Below are 19,994 nucleotides of genomic sequence, written 5' to 3' on the forward strand. Positions count from 1 at the left end.
TTTACTGAGTATATCCTATATGAGTCAATGACTATACCTTAATTGTTTTAAAAACAATTTATATCCCCCAACTAATGATATGTTGGCTTCTTATCTAGGGTCATATCATTTATTAATGATACGTTTGGCTTCTTACTGGGGTCATATAGCTATATATACCTATATATAAAAATATATGGATATATATATATAAATATTTTTTATGACCTTAAAAATATCATATATTCTTGTGAAGTCCAGGATGTAGCTATCTTAATACCCTCAAATTAAATATTTCCTGGATAATGAACAGACTTTACAAATATATGTTAAAACCTGAAGTCTCTCTCTCTCCTCAGGAGATTATAAATAATATCAGTTTGGAGGTGGCTTTAAAATAAGGTACCTGAATGGGCTCACCTTGATAATGAAATCTGCTGTGAGTGGTCCAGCCATTTTCAGTATCTCTTTGTCTGGGAATTTCTGAAAGTCCACACTAGAATTGTCCACAAGAAAGGTGCCTGTAGAGCTGAGACTGTTTTCACCTTTAGCCCCCTGGAGGGTTTTGGTTTCCAGATCTACATAATCAAACACATGAAGAGGAGAGAAAGATGTTCCTAGGGCTACCACAGATCACATGCAAGCACACTTCATGCAACAATGTTTAGAGCTAAGTAGGAAGATCGTCATTCTTCATATGGCTGACAAAATTGAAATTGTGATATAAACAAAATGTATATAAATGTGATCACTGTTGGATCACATAGGAGTTTATGCTGTAAATGAAATTATTCCAAAACTCATTAGCTTGGTTTTCGAGGTTCCTTGTCAAAAAATCTTTGACTCTCCAGGTGACTTCATTTGGCTACCCCATTTTACTACAACCCTATTCCTTTGACTAAACCATCTCCCATACATGTCTTACTGATTTCAGTCTCGATGACCCTCAGCCTAGGATATGATACCTTCCAGTTTCCTTCTGCTCTGTAAGATCCAAGGTGCATCTCTGAGTTGTCTCAGTACCTCTGTGACTTTATATTCATGCATTAACTTGTTTGTTTATACTTTCCAGTATAAACTCACTGCATATGTGCTATTGCTCAAAATGAAGAAATTATAGTGACTTAAGGACAGGGGCCATCCTTTTTAGTTCTATTTAAAAAATCCTTTTTGATACTTAATTCAATTTTATACACATACATGGTATTTCATAAGTGCTTAAGACAGAAAGAACTTGATTTGTGGAGCATTCAAAACCTATTTTGGCCAATGAGAAGGCCTATGAAGTATCTTCTTGTAGGAAATCAGAGCATGCTGGAGATGATGGTAATTGCTGTGTGTTTCAGAGAAGACTAAGCTGTCATGTGATAGAGAGGTGATTTAGGGTATATCTGCTGCATGAAACAAGATAGATGAACTAAGGCTAATGGTTTCCAAAACCCATGGTTTTGGCAGCAATTCTTCAGCATAAAGTTAGAGTACTTGGGTGGGACTATGGGTCTCCCAACTCAGCTTCAATCAGAATGGCTCCACTCATATATTTTACAGATTGACGTTCTGGGTTAAAAACAAGTCTAAGGTCTCTGGAGGTACTAACATACCTAAAGTATTTGCATTACATTACTCTAGATGTGATCTACTTTTAGTTCTCTACTATGAGGAATACCAACAGGTAGAAAATTCTCATGTTCAATTAAATGCCCAGTGACTCTCAGATGAAGTACATGGCACCTTTCTTCTTGAGTAGGTAGGTTTACTCCCTTTCCCCAGTACGGAGAGGACCCCACAGAAGACCATAGGGCATGTAGGGAATATTGGAGTGGGGAAGTCATGGTTGTCATCAGGGAAAAGCAACAGCACTGAATTTCCTTCCTCCAGCTTTCATTCCTTAAGCTGCCTTACATGTAGTTGCACAAATATCTCCAGACCTGAATTAACTTGGTCTTAGAAAACTGGAGGTCTAGACCAGATCTGAGCATCTGATTCAATTTTATCAAGATGTCTTCTAGCTGTCCTTCTCAAGGTGTTTCTGATTAAAAATAAGTAGGGTCTGGACCAGATGGCCCAGTCTTGTTCTAGTTTGGCCCTAAATATTTAAAGTTGGTTCCATATTGTACCAGCTTCTGGGAGCGAAGGGAAAAAGAGCTGCAGGAGAAACAGGGCATTGTTTACTACCATATTCATTTTGCTGAATTATATTCCAAATACATAAAGCAAAATAAAAAAATATTTCTTAGCTATACATTTGCTACCAACAGTATGTTTGGTGGGAAGAAAAAGCAGTTTCCATTTTGCTCTTCATCAAATCCTTGGGACAATTAAACCAAACAAGGCCAATTCTTCAGCTTCTTAGTAATCACATAATTAGGAAATCTGGGAGACTAATACATAAATAAAAATAAAATTTCCCCTTAAATCTATTTCTGTGGATTCTTTCTTCTGCAATGAGGAGTCAGTCCCCCACTTGGTGATGAACTTGGCCCGAATGTTTCACTTAAGCCTCTGTCACTGTTCACCAAAATGCTGTTTTTGAGTGAGTTGTTACACCAGCAGTTAGCTCTATTTTTTTTGTTTGAATATTATCAGTGCACACACATATATTATCTTTTGACACATGAACACTATATTTTAAGGGGTTGTTCAGCATTAGAAAAGAACTTGGATCCATGTAAGGTGACTTACTAGCATTTTTTATTTTTTCCAGAACTGTACCTTACTTACTCCTTTACTTCATATGACCCTTCAATCCCAGTTCTTCCATGAAATGTTTTTATTTTTAGAAAGACTACAGTAGGTTATATCAACTTTTACAGGCTCCAATCCGCCTTCCTCTTGTTTGTCTTTCTAGAATGATTTCATTCATAATCCAATTGCCAAAAAATGATGCTTGCTACCTAAATTAGCTTCACAGGGATGTGTGTGGGAGGGGAGACAGAGCAGAAGATGACAGATGGCTTTGTGGGAACTTGGGAACAGAGTGAAAGAGATCAGACATGCTCAAAGGACCAACTGAAGTGAAGCCTTTCAGTGAAATGGAATTTCACAGAAAATGTTAGCATATATCCTTTCCTACCATCTTTTTTATTTATAGCCTATAATATTCTGCTTGTAATTTACAGGTCTACATGTAAACAGTGCTAAAGAGTAATAAATAAGACGTGGCTGTGTATTGTTCCCTTGGTATGACTGAAGATCAATTGTTGCACAAACCCTGGAGGGCCCATGTTACCACTGGATCTTTGGAGTTGTAATTACACTTTAATCCTGAATCCCAACACTATCTTTAAGATGTGAGGGTCCTGAATCTTCTTTAATACATGGGATGCTTAATTATACCATGATGTTTTTCTTTAAATGCCACAGTGTTAAGGTTGTTGGTGTTTTTATGTTCCCCCTCTGGATGAATGAAGTAATGGAACATGAGAGTGGGAAGAAAAAGAGGAAGAATGGAGGGCTGGAAGGAAGGGATAAAAGAGAGAGAGGGCTGGAAGGAAGGGATAAAAGAGAGAGGCGAAGCAAGAAAAAGACCAAGACTAGGTGGAGAGGAGGAAGAGAGAGAATGATATACAACAGTCACAAAAGCATAAACATGTGCTTACTCCATGAACCACCCGCCCACTGTGGTTAGAGATAATGACCACAGAGGTTTATGCCATCTCAGCAGGCAGCCAAAAGATAGACAGAAGCACTCAAAATATCATGCTATCATAGAGGAGACAGATTCGTATTAATCTCTTCCAGGAACACAAAATAAATAACAACTAAAATTCCCTATCCTCAAAGGAAAACAACCTAGCTTACTTACACAAGTGATCAGGTCCTTTCAAGACAAGGCGAACATGTCTGCTTCCATAGGGAACAGCAACCACAGTGTCATCCACTACAGAGAAAAGAAGCAAAGTCTTAAAACACATAATTTGACACGAAAGTATCGATTGCCTCCTTATAAAGGCATTGACTTACATACCTCAAAAAATGACAATTTTTTAAAAAAAAATATTCGATATGTGAAAGCCAATATTTGGGAATAAAAGTTTCTGTTTACCTCAAAATAAAATAAGCCAAAGAAGCTAGTTTCTAGTAAACTCATAGGGAATTTGGACTTTGTAAAAAAATATGAATCTTGATATATTGAAAATGGATTTGCAGGTTTTCATTTTGATTTTATTTTTTAAAATTGTTCTAATTTTCAAAAAAAATTATTTATTTACTTATTTACTTACTCTTTGGTGGCTGGCTGGTATCATTTTTTATTTTAAAATCTGGTCTTATACCATCAAATTTCTCTGGATTAGAGCACTTGTGTTGAATTGAAAAATAAAAATAAAAATAAATTCTAATGCTCAAGGGATGAATTTATTATATCAAAATCTGTACTTATCTCTGGCAGTGTATCTTGGATGAGTAGGACAGATAAAAAGGGGAAAACATATTTTTTGTGTGCTTTAAACCCTTCAAGAGCAGAAATCATGCCTTCCAGTTCTTGAATATCCTTCACACTATCCACACCTACTACTGTATAAGTGAGTGCCCCATAAATGGTTATTAATGCTTCTCCACGCACACACCCTTTGTTTTGAAATATTTTTCAAAATGTGGCTGAATCACAGATCATTTTACAATGGATTACTTTTCACCCTACTTCCAATTGAGCTTAAATTCATTAGAAGCAGACATTTTTTAAAAAATAGAGGTATATTAAATGTACCTCAAATACGTCACAGGCATTTTTATTCAGAACTCCATTTGTGACAACAATACCTTATATTTATATAGCACTGCAGATTTCATTTTCATCTAAATTATACTACCTACTCTTTCATTCATAACTTGTGACATAGGAAAAGAGGATTTTGATGATAAATGAAACCTCTGAGAAGTATAATGGAAAGCACTCCAGAAGAGAAGAGAAAGGCAGGTTTTTATTAATTTTTTATTTTTATTTATTTATTTTTATTGTAGCACAGTTGACTGTACATATCTGTGGGGTACAGTGCTGAATATCAATATCTGTGTGCAATATGTGATGCTCAAGTCAGGATAATTAGTATATTCAACATTACACAATGTAATCATTTTTTGTAGCCCTTTACCAATTCTTTCCTTACCCCACCACACTTCCCACTTCTGGTAACCTCAGTTCTGTCCTCTCCTTTTGAAAGTTCAAGGAATTATTGTGATTGCCGTATCTTTCTCTCTTTCTTTTTTTATTTGTTTATTTTTTAGCTCCCACTTATGAATGAGGACATGCAGTATTTCTCTTTGTGTGCCTGGTTTATTTCAATTAGCGTGATTTTCTCTAAGTTCATCCATGTTGCTGTGAATGGCAATATTTCATTCCTTTTTACGGCAGAATAGTATTCTATTATGTAAATATACCACATTTTCCTTATCCAGTCATCTGATAATGGACATTTCGGTTGGTTCCAACTCTTGGCTATTATAAATAGAGCTGCAATAAACATGGGTGTACAGGTATCCCTTTGATGTGATGATTTCCATTCCTTTGGGTATATACCCAGCAGTGGAATTGCTGGATCGTATGGCAGTTCTATCTGTAGTTGTTTGAGGAACCTCCATACTGTTTTCCATAATGGCTGCACCAATTTACAGTCCCACCAACAGTGTAGGAGGGGTCCCCTTTCTCCACATCCTCACCAGCATTTGTTATTCTCTTTTTGATAATAGCCAGTCCGATTGGGGTGAGATGGTATCTCAACATGGTTTTTATTTTCATTTCCCTGATGCTGAGCGATGTTGAGCATTTTTCCTGTGTCTGTGGTCATTTGTATATTTTCCTTTGAGAAATGCCTATTCAGGGGCCGGCCCGGTGGCGCACTGCTACAGTGCGCCACTTGGGAGCGCGGCGGCGCTCCCTCCTAGGGTTCGGATCCCACATACAGACCGGTTCCCGCTCACTGGCTGAGCGAGGTGCAGGCGCAGCACTGAGGGTTGCGATCCCGTTGCCGGTCCCGGTCTGGTGCGGGCACTACACTGAGGGTTGCGATCCGTTGCCGGACACGAAAAAAGACAAAAAAAGAAAAAAAAAAAAAGAAATGCCTATTCAGCTCCTTTGCCCAATTTTTAATTTGGTTATTTGGTTATTTACTGTTAAGTTGTTTGAGTTCCTTGTATATTGTGGATATTAATCCTTTGTTGGATGCATAGTTTGCAAATATGAGAAAGGTAGGTTTTTAAACTCACCAACATCCTGAGAATCTCTGTGGGATTCTTTATTTAGACATATCTTTCCAATATTATATATTATCATCCTGTCATTGGAAGAATTTAAATAAAAGAATCCCCAAAGCTACCCAATTTCTCTGAACCTTAACATTATTATCCTATCTTTGGGAGAATTTAGTTTAAATAAATGAATCTCAGAAGTTACCCAACTTCTCTTATCCTCATTTTCCCTGTTTGTAAAATAGGGAAAACAATTCATAATGGTGTTGTGAACAGATATAAATATAGATATGGATATAGATTTATAGATGCACGGCCTAAAACACAGTAGGAATTTTTTTTTTTATTTCCTTTTTGTCTTTTTTCGTGACCGGCAACGGATCGCAACCCTCAGTGTCGCGCCTGCACCGGACCGGGACCGGCAACGGGATCGCAACCCTCGGTGCTGCGGCTGCACCTCGCTCAGCCAGTGAGCGGCCGGTCTGTATGGGGGTTCCGAACCCTCGGCGGAAGCGCTGCCGCGCTCCCAAGCGGTGCACTGTAGCAGTGCGCCACCGGGCCGGCCCACAGTAGGAATTCTGTGAATATTATTTTCCTCGCTCTATTCCAAATCTCCTTAAGGACAGTGACTGAAAGACTATTGTTATTGTGTTATTAAACACTCCAAGGCCCCCAGCACAATACCTGCTGAATGAGGAAAGAGAATCAGCTGCTCTCAATTCCTCCCCCCAAGAGCTTATATTTATCAAGTTCTCTTCAAAGCCGAATATTCTACTCACATTTCAATCTTATAGCTGTTTTTTAAAATCATACACTGTTGAAGAAAAGGCTGAATTTCCGGTAGCTAAGAGTGTGTGGCATATGAGAACCAAACATGTAAGAGGAATATAGAAAAGGAACAAAAAAATAGTAAGACTGGGCCCACAGAGCTTTAAATGCCTTGCAAAAAGATATGAATTTTTAAGTTTGCAAAAAAAAAAAAAATTCAAAGCAGTTAAAACAATGGGATTTCTAGAAATAGAAAGTCTTTGTTTATCCACAGGTCAAATAAAGGGCAAGGAAAGGGGAAGCTTTCTGTTCGGCCCTGCAGTGCTTGGCGGCAGGCTTCTGAGCCACACAGCTCAGGCCGCTTCCTTCTTGTTCTGCTAAGTGACTCACATTCCACATGCTGGGACATTAACCCTACCTTTTAGCTGATGCGGTGACATTTGTATGCTCCCCAAATAAGAGCCAGGAGGAACCTAGGAAGTCATTGGGGGAAGACGGTACGTGGAGGCAGCAGACCAGGCAAAAGTAGAATACTTTCTGATGCCCTCTGCACATGCCTAGTCAAAGAAAAATATGGAGCAACTCAGGCTGGTGCAAAGGGCACAGGGTAGGAAGTGTCACAGCCTATTCTCCTGTTGTCTGAGAAGGGCTGACGGACCCCTGGCAGGGCATTAGGCGACCAGTAAATTCATCACTGTATTCCACAAATATTTTTTTTTCCTTTTTTTTGTCTTTTTTACTGACTGGCAACGGATCGCAACCCTCAGTGTCGCGCCCGTACCGGACCGGGACCGGCAACGGGATCGCAACCCTCGGTGTTGTGCCCGCACCTTGCTCAGCCAGTGAGCGGCTGGTCTGTATGTGGGATCCGAACCCTCAGCGGGAGCGCTGCCGTGCTCCCAAGCGCGCACTGTAGCAGTGCGCCACCGGGCCGGCCCCAGAAATATTTTTTGAGTGTCTCTTAGTGTCAGGCTCCATGCTAGCTACTACAATTCGGTGACAAAAAAGACAAACCACCAGACTCACAAGTTGGTCCCTTTTTCAGGATAAAACATGTGGAGATATACTACACACTAAACCCCACTTGTAGAAATCCCCAAAGCAAAGAAACCCATTTTACTCGAGTTAACCCAGCATATACCCATTGTGGTTATCCAGGGAAACTTTTTCTTATGTACGGTATCAGCTGTTAACAGCAGCTAATATATCGCAGAAGATACTCTAGGAAATGGTGCTTTTAATTTGACAAAAAACAAAATGGGAAAAAACAATAATTAAAAATTTAATTTTCTGTACATTGGTAAAAAGCCACACTTTGAATTGTATATATATGTATTAATAATTGTCTTATTTGCTGATAAATTCTCAATGATTTGGGACAGGCTGGGGGATTCTTCTACTTGGCATCTACCACAGTGTTGTGTACAGAGAGGTGTTTAAGATCTCCCAGAATGTGTGAGCGATCTGGTCACAAGACCTGCCTCCACAGTGATTAATGCTGTTGGTGTGGTGGTGAGGCAGGTGGCCATATCCTCTCCCACCATGCCACACCTTCCTCTGGGTGCCCTTTCCTATAAAGGCACATTGTTCTATGATAAAGGGCATCTCGCCTAAGCTGTACTGGTTTTGTTGACGGAACCATGATGCCAGTCTTCAGGACATATTTCTAGGTTCCAAATGAACAATTCTAAGAGATCTGCTTCAGAGATCAGATAAAGATAATACCTTTCTCACTTAAATAGACAAACTTTCCACGGAAATCATAAATTCTGTCATTTCACATATGTGGGTTGCAAATACCCTTTCTCGAGAAAACTGTTTCTCAGGATTGTACCTAAAAGTTTTCCTTTAAAAAAATAATCTACATCTATATGTATGATTGATGGAGTTTGGATGTGTTGTTCCCTCCAAAACTTATGTGGAAATTTGATCCCCAGTGTGGCAGGGTTGGAAAGTGACTGAGTCATGGGGGCGCATCCCTCATGAATGGATTAATGCTCTCCCTGGAGGAAGGGGGGATTAATGAGTGAGTCCTCGCTGTATTAGTTCCTTGTGAGAGCTCTTTGCTTAAAAAGACCCTGGCACCTTCTCTCTCTCTCTTGCTTCCTCTCGCCATGTGATCTGCTTGTACCCGCTGGCTGCCTGCTGTTTTTCTGCCATGAGTAGAAGCAGCCTGAGGCCCGTGCCAGATGCAGCTGTCCCAGAATCGTAAGCCAAGTAAACCTCTTTTCCTTATAAATTACCCAGTCTCAGGTAGTTCTGTTATAGCAACACAAAACAGACTAAAACAATGATGTATCTTCAAAAAGTTTATGGGAAGATTTGTATTACCTCTCAATCACATTTTTCTTTTTTTTTTTTTTTGTCTTTTTCTGTGTCCGGCATCGGATCGCAACCCTCAGTGTCGCCCCCGCACCGTAACGGGACCGGCAACGGGACTGCAACCCTCGGTGTTGCTCCCGCGCCTCGCTCAGCCAGTGAGCGGGAACCGGTCTGTATGTGGGATCTGAACCTTCGGGCGGGAGCGCCGCCGCGCTTCCCAAGCTGCACACTATCCAGTGCGCCACCGGGCCGGCCCCTCAATCACATTTTTCCACAAACTTTTTGAAGCACCCTTCCTTGTACATTTCACATCTTTCTTTTTTTTTTTCCTTTTTGTCTTTTTTACTGACTGGTAACAGGATTGCAACCCTCGGTGTCGCGCCTGTACCAGGGACCGGCAACGGGATTGCAACCCTCGGTGTTGCGCCAGCACCGCGCTCAGCCAGTGAGCGGGAACCGGTCTCCACATGGGATCCGAACCCTCGGCGGGAGTGCCACCATGCTCTCAAGCGGCGCACTCTCCAGTGCGCCACCAGGCCGGCCCACATCTTTCTATATAGAACATTTTATATTCATTTTAAAATCTTGTCATATGTGGATATTATATGTGATTCACTGCCGTATCAGTGAAAGATTACAATGATAATATTTTAAAAACACAGGATTTCCTATTCTGATATCTTATTTTTAGATCTGTTGATAAGTTCATGTTTTAAAAACTTCTTCTCTCTAAGCCTATAGGGGACTAATGCTTAATTTTATTTTATTTTTTAAAATGTAAGACCCATTTTTAATATACTTGGCTACATATAAAAATCTGCCAATCTTGAGGAGGTTTTAATGGTAAATTTTAAAACTTCAAGCCAATTTTATTATGTTTAAAATAAATCCAATAAAATAAGGAGAAGCTGAGCATTTTAGCCTTTTAATTTTTTCCCTCCAATTTATTAGTAATTGCATAATGGAGGACGTATATTGGACAGGCCAAACAAGATTCCTTCCCCATCCCAGTTGGGAAATTTCATCCTTTCAGTTGCCTAGGCCAAAAACTTTGGGGCCATCCTTGACTTTATATATAATCAGTTAGAAAGTCCTATCGTCAAAACACCCTACTTCATTGATTTTAACAGAAACAACTTTTCATATCTTAACATATATGAAATCAGAAGGCATCTCACAATCAATGGTGTCTTCTGTTCTTTTTCACCCAGGCAGTATCTTTGCCTGCACAGGTGCTAACATCAAAACAGCCAGTATCAAACTTGCAAAATGGGTGTCAGCACCTTGGAAGAAAATTCCAAGGCAACGGTGGAACACACTCATTCAACCCTGTGAAATCAAATGGTGGAGGAGGTTGTAGGCAGATGAGGAATCAAAGGCACTTAACAACATTCTCATAGAGGGAGTCAAAAGCTGGCTAGCTCTAAGTAACCGCAAAGCTGAATTAAGAACCCAGTACCAAGACTTCTGCTTCTGGCCAAGATGAAGTAACAGGGACCAGATATAACATCCTGCCTAAAACAACCAAAAATTCAGACAAAATTATATGAAACTATGGTTTCTAAGACACTGGACATCAGGTAAGAAGGGTAGCAATTCCTGAGAGTCAGGAAACAAATGAGGTAAGACCTAAAATTGCCCCAGCTTACTGGCATGAAAGAGTTTCTGGGATGTGGCTTTGGAAGTGGGAATTCTTCTACAGCTCAGTAGATTTCCTGAGTTAAGGAGACAAAAGTAAGAGTCTGAGAAGACCAAAGCAGTTAGAATTTGTAGGACTAAATACCAGAAAGGAGAGAGCTATACAGAGAGAGAACTCTGGAGACCTAAGAAGGTCCCCTTTAAGAATCCAACAGCATACAGATCAGTACATGAATGGCAGGAAACTACCTGAGGCTGGGGAAAGAACCACATGAAAGAATTACAGGGAAGAGCACAGGGAAATCATACAGGGCTGAGAATAGTACCTTATCCCATCAGCCAGCCTGGAAAACTTCATAATTCATGAAACACTGAGTACTCAGAAGGCCTCAGTAGAAGGGCACAATCAGCTCTGCACTAAACATGGCTTTGGTCCCACCTACCAAATTTTAAGACCCAAAAGGATTAAACTGACTTAAGCAACTTAACTGCTCCCAGAACAAAGCTCAAGAATATTTATAGGAATACAGAAATATCTAGTACTTGATAAAGTAAAATTTGCAATGTCTGGCATCCAGTCAAAAATTACCAATCATGCAAAGAAACCAAAAAATACATCCCATACTGAAGTAAAAAAAAAAAAAATCAATCCATCAAAACATAGACTGAACATTAACCAGTTACTATAACCATATTCCATATGTTCGAAAAGTTAAGTACTGAAAAATAAATCTCTAGGCCCAGAAAGTTTCACTGGTGAATTCTACCAATCTTTTAAAGAAGAAATAATATAAATTCTATACAATCTCTTCCAGAAAAATGAAGAGGAGGGATCACTTTTCAACTCATTATATGAGGCCAGCATTAGGCTGAGATCAAAACCAGACAAAGACAGTATGAAAAAAGAATACTACAGACCAGTATCTCTCATGAACATAGCTGTAAAAACCCTCAACAAAATATTGACAAATCAAACCCGCAATCTATACAAAGAACAATACACCATGACCAAATAGAGTTTATCCCAGGAATGCAAGGTTAGTTCTATATTTGAAAAACAATTAATGTAATCCATCACCATAAAAGTTTAAAGAAGAAAAACTATATGAGTGTATCAATTGAGGCAGAAAGGAATTTGATAAAATCCAACGTTCATTCATGATAATAAATCTCTGCAAACTAGGAAAATAAGGGAACTTCTCAATCTGATAAAGGGCATTTACAAAATTCCTACAGCTAATGTCAATACAACTCAATAGTGAGAAACTGAACACTTTCCTAAGACTGGGAATCAGATAAGGATGTCCATTCTCACCACGCCTATTCACTATTGTATTGGATGTCCTAGCCAGTACAATAAGGCCAGAAAAAAAATAAAATAAAATAAACGGCTTTCAAATTGAAAAGGAAGAAACAAAATCACCCTTATTTGTAAACAACAGGATTGTTTATGCAGAAAATCCCAGTAATCTACCAGAAAACTCTTAGAACTATTCAGTGAGTTCAGCAAGTTTGTGTAACATATGGCCAACACGCAAAAATTAGACATGTTTCTAGAAACCAGAAATATGCAATTGAAAACAGAATTAAAGAATACAATGCCATTTGCAATAGCTTAAAAAAATGACAACAGGTATAAGTTTAACTAAATATACAGGATCTGTATGCTGAAAACTAATAAAGGCTGATGAAAGAAATCAAAGACCTGAATAAATAGAGAGACATGTAGTCCTCATAGGGCGAACAACTTAACATAGTAAAGGTGTCAATCCCCTTCCCCGAATCAATCTGTAGAATTAACATCATTCTGGTCAAAATATAAACAAGATTTTTTGTAGATATGAACAAGCAGATAGGAAAATTTATATTGAAAGAAAAAAAAAAAAAGACAAAAAAACTCCACCCCAGAATAGAATAGCCAAAATAAGTTTAAAAACAAAAACAAAGTTGGAGGAATCATACTACCTCATTTTAAGACTTAGTTTAAAGCTATAGTAAGCAAGACAACATGGTACTGGTAAAGAGGTAGACACATAAATCAGAATGGAGAGTCCAGAAATAGATCTACACAGAAATAGCCAATGGATTTTTGACAAAGGTTTAAAGACAATTCAAGAGATAAAAGGTTGTCTTCTCAACAAACGGTGCTAGAAGAAGCATTTGGCATGCAAATACAAAAACAATCAACCTCGATATAAACTGTATACTTTATACAAAAATAACTAAAAATAGGTTATTGATGTAAAGGTAAAAATGTTGAACTATGACACTTTCAGAAAAAAAGAGCAGAAAAGCTTTATGACCTGGGATTAGGCAAATTCTTAGACATGACATTAAATGCACAGTTCATTAAAGGAAAAAAAAATAACTTGGTTGTTATCGAAATTAAAAGCCTTTGCTTTGTGAAAGATAAGGTTAAGCAATTAAAAAAGAAACACTACTAACAGAGAAAATATTTTCAAATCATATATCCAATAAAAAACCTAGAATATATAAAGAACTCTCAAAACTCAACAGTAGGAAGCCAAACCACCCATTGTTAAAATGAGTAAAAGACCTGAACTGACACTATACCAAAGAGGAAGACAGCACGTGTGTGGCAGGTAGAGTTACACGCACCTCCCCTCTGCCAAAGATGTTCATGAACCTATGAATATGTTTGTAACATGATGAGGGGGAATTAAGGCTGCTGATGGAATTAAGATTGCTAATCAGCTGACCTTTAAATAAAGAGATTATCCTGGATTATCAGAGTGGGCTCAATGTAATTATGTAAGTTTTTTAAAATAGAAGAGGGAAGCAGAAGAGGAGGTTAGAGTCAGTGCTTTGAAGACTCCAAGAAATGAATATAGTCTCCAGAAGCTGGAAAATCAAAGCAGGAGGAAAGTGCATTTTCCCCTAGTGCTTTCAGAAGGAACACAGCCCTGCTAACACCTTGATTTTAGCCCAGTAAAACCCATTTCAGACTTCTGACCCTCCAGAACTATAAAATAATAAATTTGTGTTGCTTGTTGCTTTAAGTCACTGTTTGTGGTAATTTGTTACAGCAACAATTGCAAACTAATATGCAACATGAAAAGATGTTCAACATCATTAGCCATTAGGAAAACACAAATTAAAACAATGATGAGATACCACCATATACCAATCAGAACAGCTAAAATTAAAAATACTGACAACATCAAGTGATGACAAGAATGTGGAGCAAGTGAAACTCATGCATCACTGGTGGACAATGCAAAACGGTAAGCCACTCTGGAAAACAGTCTGGCTGTTTCTTAAAATGTTAAATATATACCTACTAGTAGATTCAGCCATTCTACTTCCAGGAATTTACCTAAGAGACATGAAAGTATATTTCTATACAAAAACATGTACATTGTATTCATAGCAACTTTATTTGTAATAACCCCAAAGTGGAAACCACCCCAATGTCCATCAACAGATGAACTGATAAACAAGCTGTGGTATCTCCACACAATGGAGTTACTACCCAGCAATAAAATAAAATGAACTGTTGATACATGCTACCACATTGATGAATTTCAAAATAACTATGCTGAATGAAAGAAGCCAGAGAAAAAAGAGTATATACTGTATAATTCCATTTATATAAAACTCAAGAAAATGCAATTTAATCAATAGTGACAGCGGTTGCCAGGGGACAGTGGCAGGAGGAAGCAAGAGGGAAGGATTACAAGGGACACAGAAATTTTTGGGATGATGGATATATTCATGATCTTGACCATGGTGATGGTTGACAGGTGTATGCATATGTAAAAATGTACCAAACTGGGCACTTTAAATATGAAGTTCATTCTATGCCAATTAGACCTGAATAAGATGTTTTTTTTTTTTTAAAAAAGGGCCCAGTACAAATGAATTTTTAAGATTTGTTCCTTAATTGATACATGATAATTGTGTATATTTATGGGGTACAATGCACTATTGGTACATGTATACAGTGTGCAATGATTCTTTCAGCGTAATTAGTATCCATTTCTTTGTGTTGGGAACATCGAAAATCCTCTCCACTAGCTATTTGAAATTATACAGTATACTGTTGTTAGCTGTAGTCTCCCTACAGTGCTATAGAACACTAGAAATTATTCTTCCTATCTGGCTACAATTTCATATGCATTGACCAATCTCTAGTAACCACTACTCTACTCTCTACTTCTATGAGATAAACCTTTTTAGCTTCCACATACGAGAACAGGTAGAATTTCTCTTTCTGTGCCTGGCTTATTTCACTTAACATAATTTTCTCCAAGCTCATCTGTGTTGCCACAAATGGCAGGATTTCATTCCTTTTTATGGCTGAGTAGTATTCCATCATGTATATAAAGCACATTTTCTTTATCCAGGCAGCCCGTTGATGGACATTTAGGTAGGTTCCAATTCTGACTATTGTGAATAGAGCTGCGACAGACATGGGAGTGCAGGTGTCCCTTCGATTTGTTGATTTCCTTTCCTTTGGGTATATACTCCGTAATGGGATTGCTGGATCATATAGTAGTTCTATTTGTAGTTTTTTGAGAAATTTCCATACTGTTTTCCATAATGGCCGTACTAATTTACATTCCTACCAACAATAAGAGTTCCCCTTTCTCTGGATTTTATTTATTTTGTGGATTCTTTTTAAAATGCTGTATCGCCAGGGCTCCTGATGATGTATAGAAACTGAGCCAAAGATGATTAAAGAGTTGAATTTTGAAAAAACGTTTTATTTATCAATTTGTTTCAGTTTTATTTTCCTTTTGTATATGCACAGAGTAATGTATAATAAAACTATGTCTAAATCTAAAGCATTTTTTAAGAACTATGAAGTAAAAACCTTAAGTGATCAGAAAGTACTGTGTCATGGTTTCTTAGTTTCAATGTCAGCTATTTTTTTTTCTTTCTTCATGACATAAAATAACAGTGCATTTTTCAATCAATGATGTCTTAGATTCAAGGAAATACAATAGCTCCAGCATTAGATCACTTCTCATCCCTTCTACAGCGCCTGGTCCAGTCCAGGCCATCATTGCCCCTGGCCTGGCTTACGGTTCCAGCTTCCTACCTGCTGTTCCCAGGTCCACGGATGGCCCCACAGCAGTTTATTCTCAACACAGTAGACAGAGTGTCGTTTAAAAAAGTAAATCAAACGAGATCATTTTTGTGCTCAAAATCTCCCAGCAACTTTTTATAAGATCCATAGTCCTTACAAGACCCTAAATACCTGTGCCATTCTCCACCCCACCTCACCACCTCCCTCCAGTCTTTCTGCAACTCACTTCACATTCATCAGACTGGCTTCTTTGCTCGTCACAGAATATGTCACAAATGCTAACACCTCAGGACCTTTGCCCTTGCTTTTCCCTGTGCCTGGAAATCTCTACCCTCTGACTTCTGCATGGTGCCGTCTTCTCACCTTCCTCAGATCCTTGCTCAAATGCCATCTTTTCAGTGAATCCTTTCCTTACTAACCTGTTTAAAACTGCAATTCCCCTTCAACACCCTTGGCGGCAGCCCATCCCCATCTCCTGTTCTCCTTTCCTGCTTTCTTTTTTTCCATGGCTCCTATCACCGTATGACATATATACATTTCATTTAGTTATTTGTCTGTTTATCTGTCTGTCCCTCACATGAGTATGTAAGTCCCATGAGAAAAATGGATTTTTGTTTGTTTTGTTCTTTGCTGTGTTTTCAGCGCCTAGAACAGTTCTTCAGCAAACAGCAGGTGCCCAATAAATATTTGCTGTTGAATGAATTAATATACATTCTTGAGTGGCTTGTGAGGATAGCCTGCAGCAGCCAGGTGCAAGGTGGAAATTTCTTTAACATTTTGTGTTTTCTTTAAAAAACTCATATGTATGTTGCACTTTATAATGGAGAGACCTGTGTTTGATTATAAACATACATTACCTCAAAAATTTTTGAGCCAGAATAATAGTCCGGGAAACTGTTTACCCATAGCATAAGCAGCATTCTGAGAAGCACAGCTTTAAGCATTAGGACCTTCATTTTATCTTGATATAAATTAGTTTATACAGACACATATGAGAGGTCTGCAAAACTGGAGATATCAAACTGATAGCAAATAGGCTGGCTCTAGGCATAAGTTTATTCTTTTTTTCTTTTTTTTTCCTTTTTCTTTTTTACTGACCGGTAACGGGATCACAACCCTCGGTGTCGCACCCGCACCGCGCTCAGCCAGTGAGCGGGAACCGGTCTCCACATGGGATCCGAACCCTCGGCGGGAGCACCGCCGCGCTCCCAAGTGGCGCACTCTCCAGTGTGCCACCGGGCCGGCCCTAGGCATAAGTTTATTCTGAATACACTTGGAAAATACGTAGTACAGTACAACTCAATACACCTTGTGAGAAAACGAGTCTTTAAATTACAAGAATCAAAAGCAAGGTAATGTCAGCTAAAATTGATTCTATTTTTTTGTTGGGCTGGGGGAGTCAAGAAGAAATGACTTGGAGAAATGCAAAGACAATGCTATCAGTGACAGTCTCTTTCTTTAAAAAGTGGGAAAGAACGCCTTGATCTTGCTCTGTTTCCATTATCTGTTTTGTACGGAGCAATTATAATGTGTTTTATGTCAAAGATGGTTTCTTTTTTATTCACCAGCAAATAGCAGCCATTTGATAAGTTTCTCCTACTTCTCTTTTTTCTTCTGGCACTTTCTCCCATGGTCTTTCTCCACTCTCCTCTTTTTTCTTTGTTCCCCTGAGGCTTGATAACAAAAGAAAAAAAAAAACTTGGATATAAGTTCAGAAAGAAAATGAGTTCAATGTGGGGAATCCAAATGCTAGGAGTTTGAAATGAGCATGCGGCTGGCTTACGGTTCCTTTTGGCAGAACATAGGGGAGAGACCTGGCAAAACTCCTCCAAGGGTGGGGAACTGCTCACCTGCCCGGTACACAGGGGATGCACAGAGCAGCTTAATCTTCCTGCCAGTGGATTGCCTTGCAGTCTGTAAATATAAGGTGGAAAATTCTTCCAGGGTGGAGAGAACCTAACTGAGGTGGTTTGCTCAGCATCTGCTATAGATTGTGGGGAGGTGCGTGCACATGCTGGGCTTTATTGATATAAATCATTTTGTCATGAGGTCTCATCAGTGCTCAGGTAAATGAGTCAATTGCATTTTGTCATTATGTGCAATCATCAGGTTGTATATTATATAATTTATCCACTGTCGGTTTTGAATAGAGCAATTTTCACCGAGATATTTATTTTCAGACCTGGAGATGACAAATGACTCTTAATTTGCTTCAGTTTGTTCCTTCAGAGCTTCTCCACCTTTGTTCCAGTGATTTGGGCCCCAGAGGTCACCGACACTTCCTAACAGAAGGGTGGCAGGAATGTCCATCTGAGCAGAGTGTTCCAGCCACTCCGTGAGAACAGGAAGGTAGGGGCATGAGAATAAAGAAGAATCTCCACGATTAAAAACACATTCCCAGATACTGCTATGCAGCAGTTACTGCACACATGCATGGCTTGTCCTTCTGTGCCTAACAGTAATTCATAGATTTCTAGATAATAAGCACTGACTCAATTACATGACAAATAATTAGAAGGATGTGAACTCTCCTCACATTCCTTAAAGAGTTCTATAAGAGTGACCCTGTAAACGTAACTTTTTTCAAATACCTAACCACAATTTCAGAAATTTCCAAAAGAATCACGCTTCTATCCATTTCTGGTTTTCATCTTCTAACTTAATTTTTCATCTCATAGAAGAAGCTACCAACACACATGACCAAAGAAAAATCTCACCTGAATGTACTATATCAATGTCTAAGTTACCTCATCCTTCATTCTATCTGCCAGTCTTTTAAAATTTTTATTTTCTATTTTTTGCAGAATCACATTGTTCATGGCCTCCAGGGGAGTCAGTCCTTAAGCTGGCACCTCCAACTTCTCATGTGTTTACAGTCTTAGTATTTTCTTCCTGCCCCTCTTCTTCCCTGGAGCCTCGTGCTTTTGGTAAGCCACCTTTTCATGACTCCCCATAATAGTTCTCCAGTGCACACCAGAATAACTGCACCTGCCTTTCTTCTCCACCTACCAAGTCCATTTAAAGCCACAAACCCACCATATGTCAATTGTTTTCCTCCATCTAGTCGACAGGTAAAGAGAACATAACCACACTCAGTAAAGATATTTATTCTCATTTCCCAAACCAAGGGAGATGTGGAAAGAGGTTCTTAATCAAGGGTGTATTGAAGGATCAGAATAATGGCTAAATTGGGGACAATATGCCTAGCAAGGTCAAAACAATTTTAAAAATGCATGTCTTTGAGTACAAGGGCTGTCTTATTTATATCTATATCTACTGCAATGCCTACAACGGTGATGGTCACAGAGGACAATGTATTATAAAATGACCCGGATTAATGTGTGACTCTATAGTTGGCTTAGGTATTATGAGAATTTATGGCATTCACCCTAGCAGGACCCAAGTGGCAGACATCCGACGCACCTTGCCTTGATCCATCTATGCACATTACAAATGTCCCAGCACAGAGACAGTCAGTCAGTCAGCAGGGCTGTGAGACAGTCCAGAGGAACAGATAAGTGCTTAGGCTCTAGAGTCAGACTCTGGGTTCACATCTTGGCTATATTGATTTACAATTACGTGACCCTACACAAGTCACACAACCTCAGTTATCTCCTCCATAACATGGGGATTAAGAGTCCCTTGCTCTTGAGGTTATTATAAAGATTACATGAGATGATCATGTGAAGTACCCAGCACGTACATGTCGACCAAACATACATTTATTTGCTAGTATAGAGAGATTAGGACACAAAGGTCAATAAAGGGCTTCACATAACCACTGCCCAATATTAATTGAAAGAACCTGTATCAGCACTGACCAGAGGCTACTTTGTAAAGGAAGACCATGTAATTTCACAGTGATAGGAGTGAATTGGTACCAGTCTTCCCCATCTCCCTTCTATATTCCACAGGCACAACAGACTACACATGAGGTGGCAGCTGGGATGCAGTCTGTCCTCCTGCTGGCAGCAAAGCTCACGTTTGTAGGGAGAGTGGCTCTAGACCCACGTCTAGCTCACTCCTGCTGTGCCTCAGAAGGAAAGCT

At 39.0% G+C, this 19,994-nt stretch overlaps 1 protein-coding gene across 3 annotated transcripts in view; it reads right to left on the minus strand.

The window, feature by feature from the left end:
• LOC103595786 (ADAMTS-like protein 1) overlaps positions 1–19,994 on the minus strand; it is a 211,985-nt gene that overhangs the window by 42,948 nt on the left and 149,043 nt on the right. For all 3 annotated transcript variants that reach the window (XM_008579263.1, XM_008579265.1, XM_008579266.1), the window contains exons 6-7: positions 3,785–3,859; positions 400–557 (exon numbers count right to left, since the gene is read on the minus strand). In XM_008579263.1, coding sequence (XP_008577485.1) covers positions 400–557; positions 3,785–3,859 — 233 coding nt within the window. The remainder of the gene's footprint in view (positions 1–399; positions 558–3,784; positions 3,860–19,994) is intronic.

The sequence above is a fragment of the Galeopterus variegatus genome, unplaced genomic scaffold (assembly GCF_000696425.1).
Source record: "Galeopterus variegatus unplaced genomic scaffold, G_variegatus-3.0.2 Scaffold1845, whole genome shotgun sequence".
Lineage (NCBI taxonomy): Eukaryota > Metazoa > Chordata > Mammalia > Dermoptera > Cynocephalidae > Galeopterus > Galeopterus variegatus.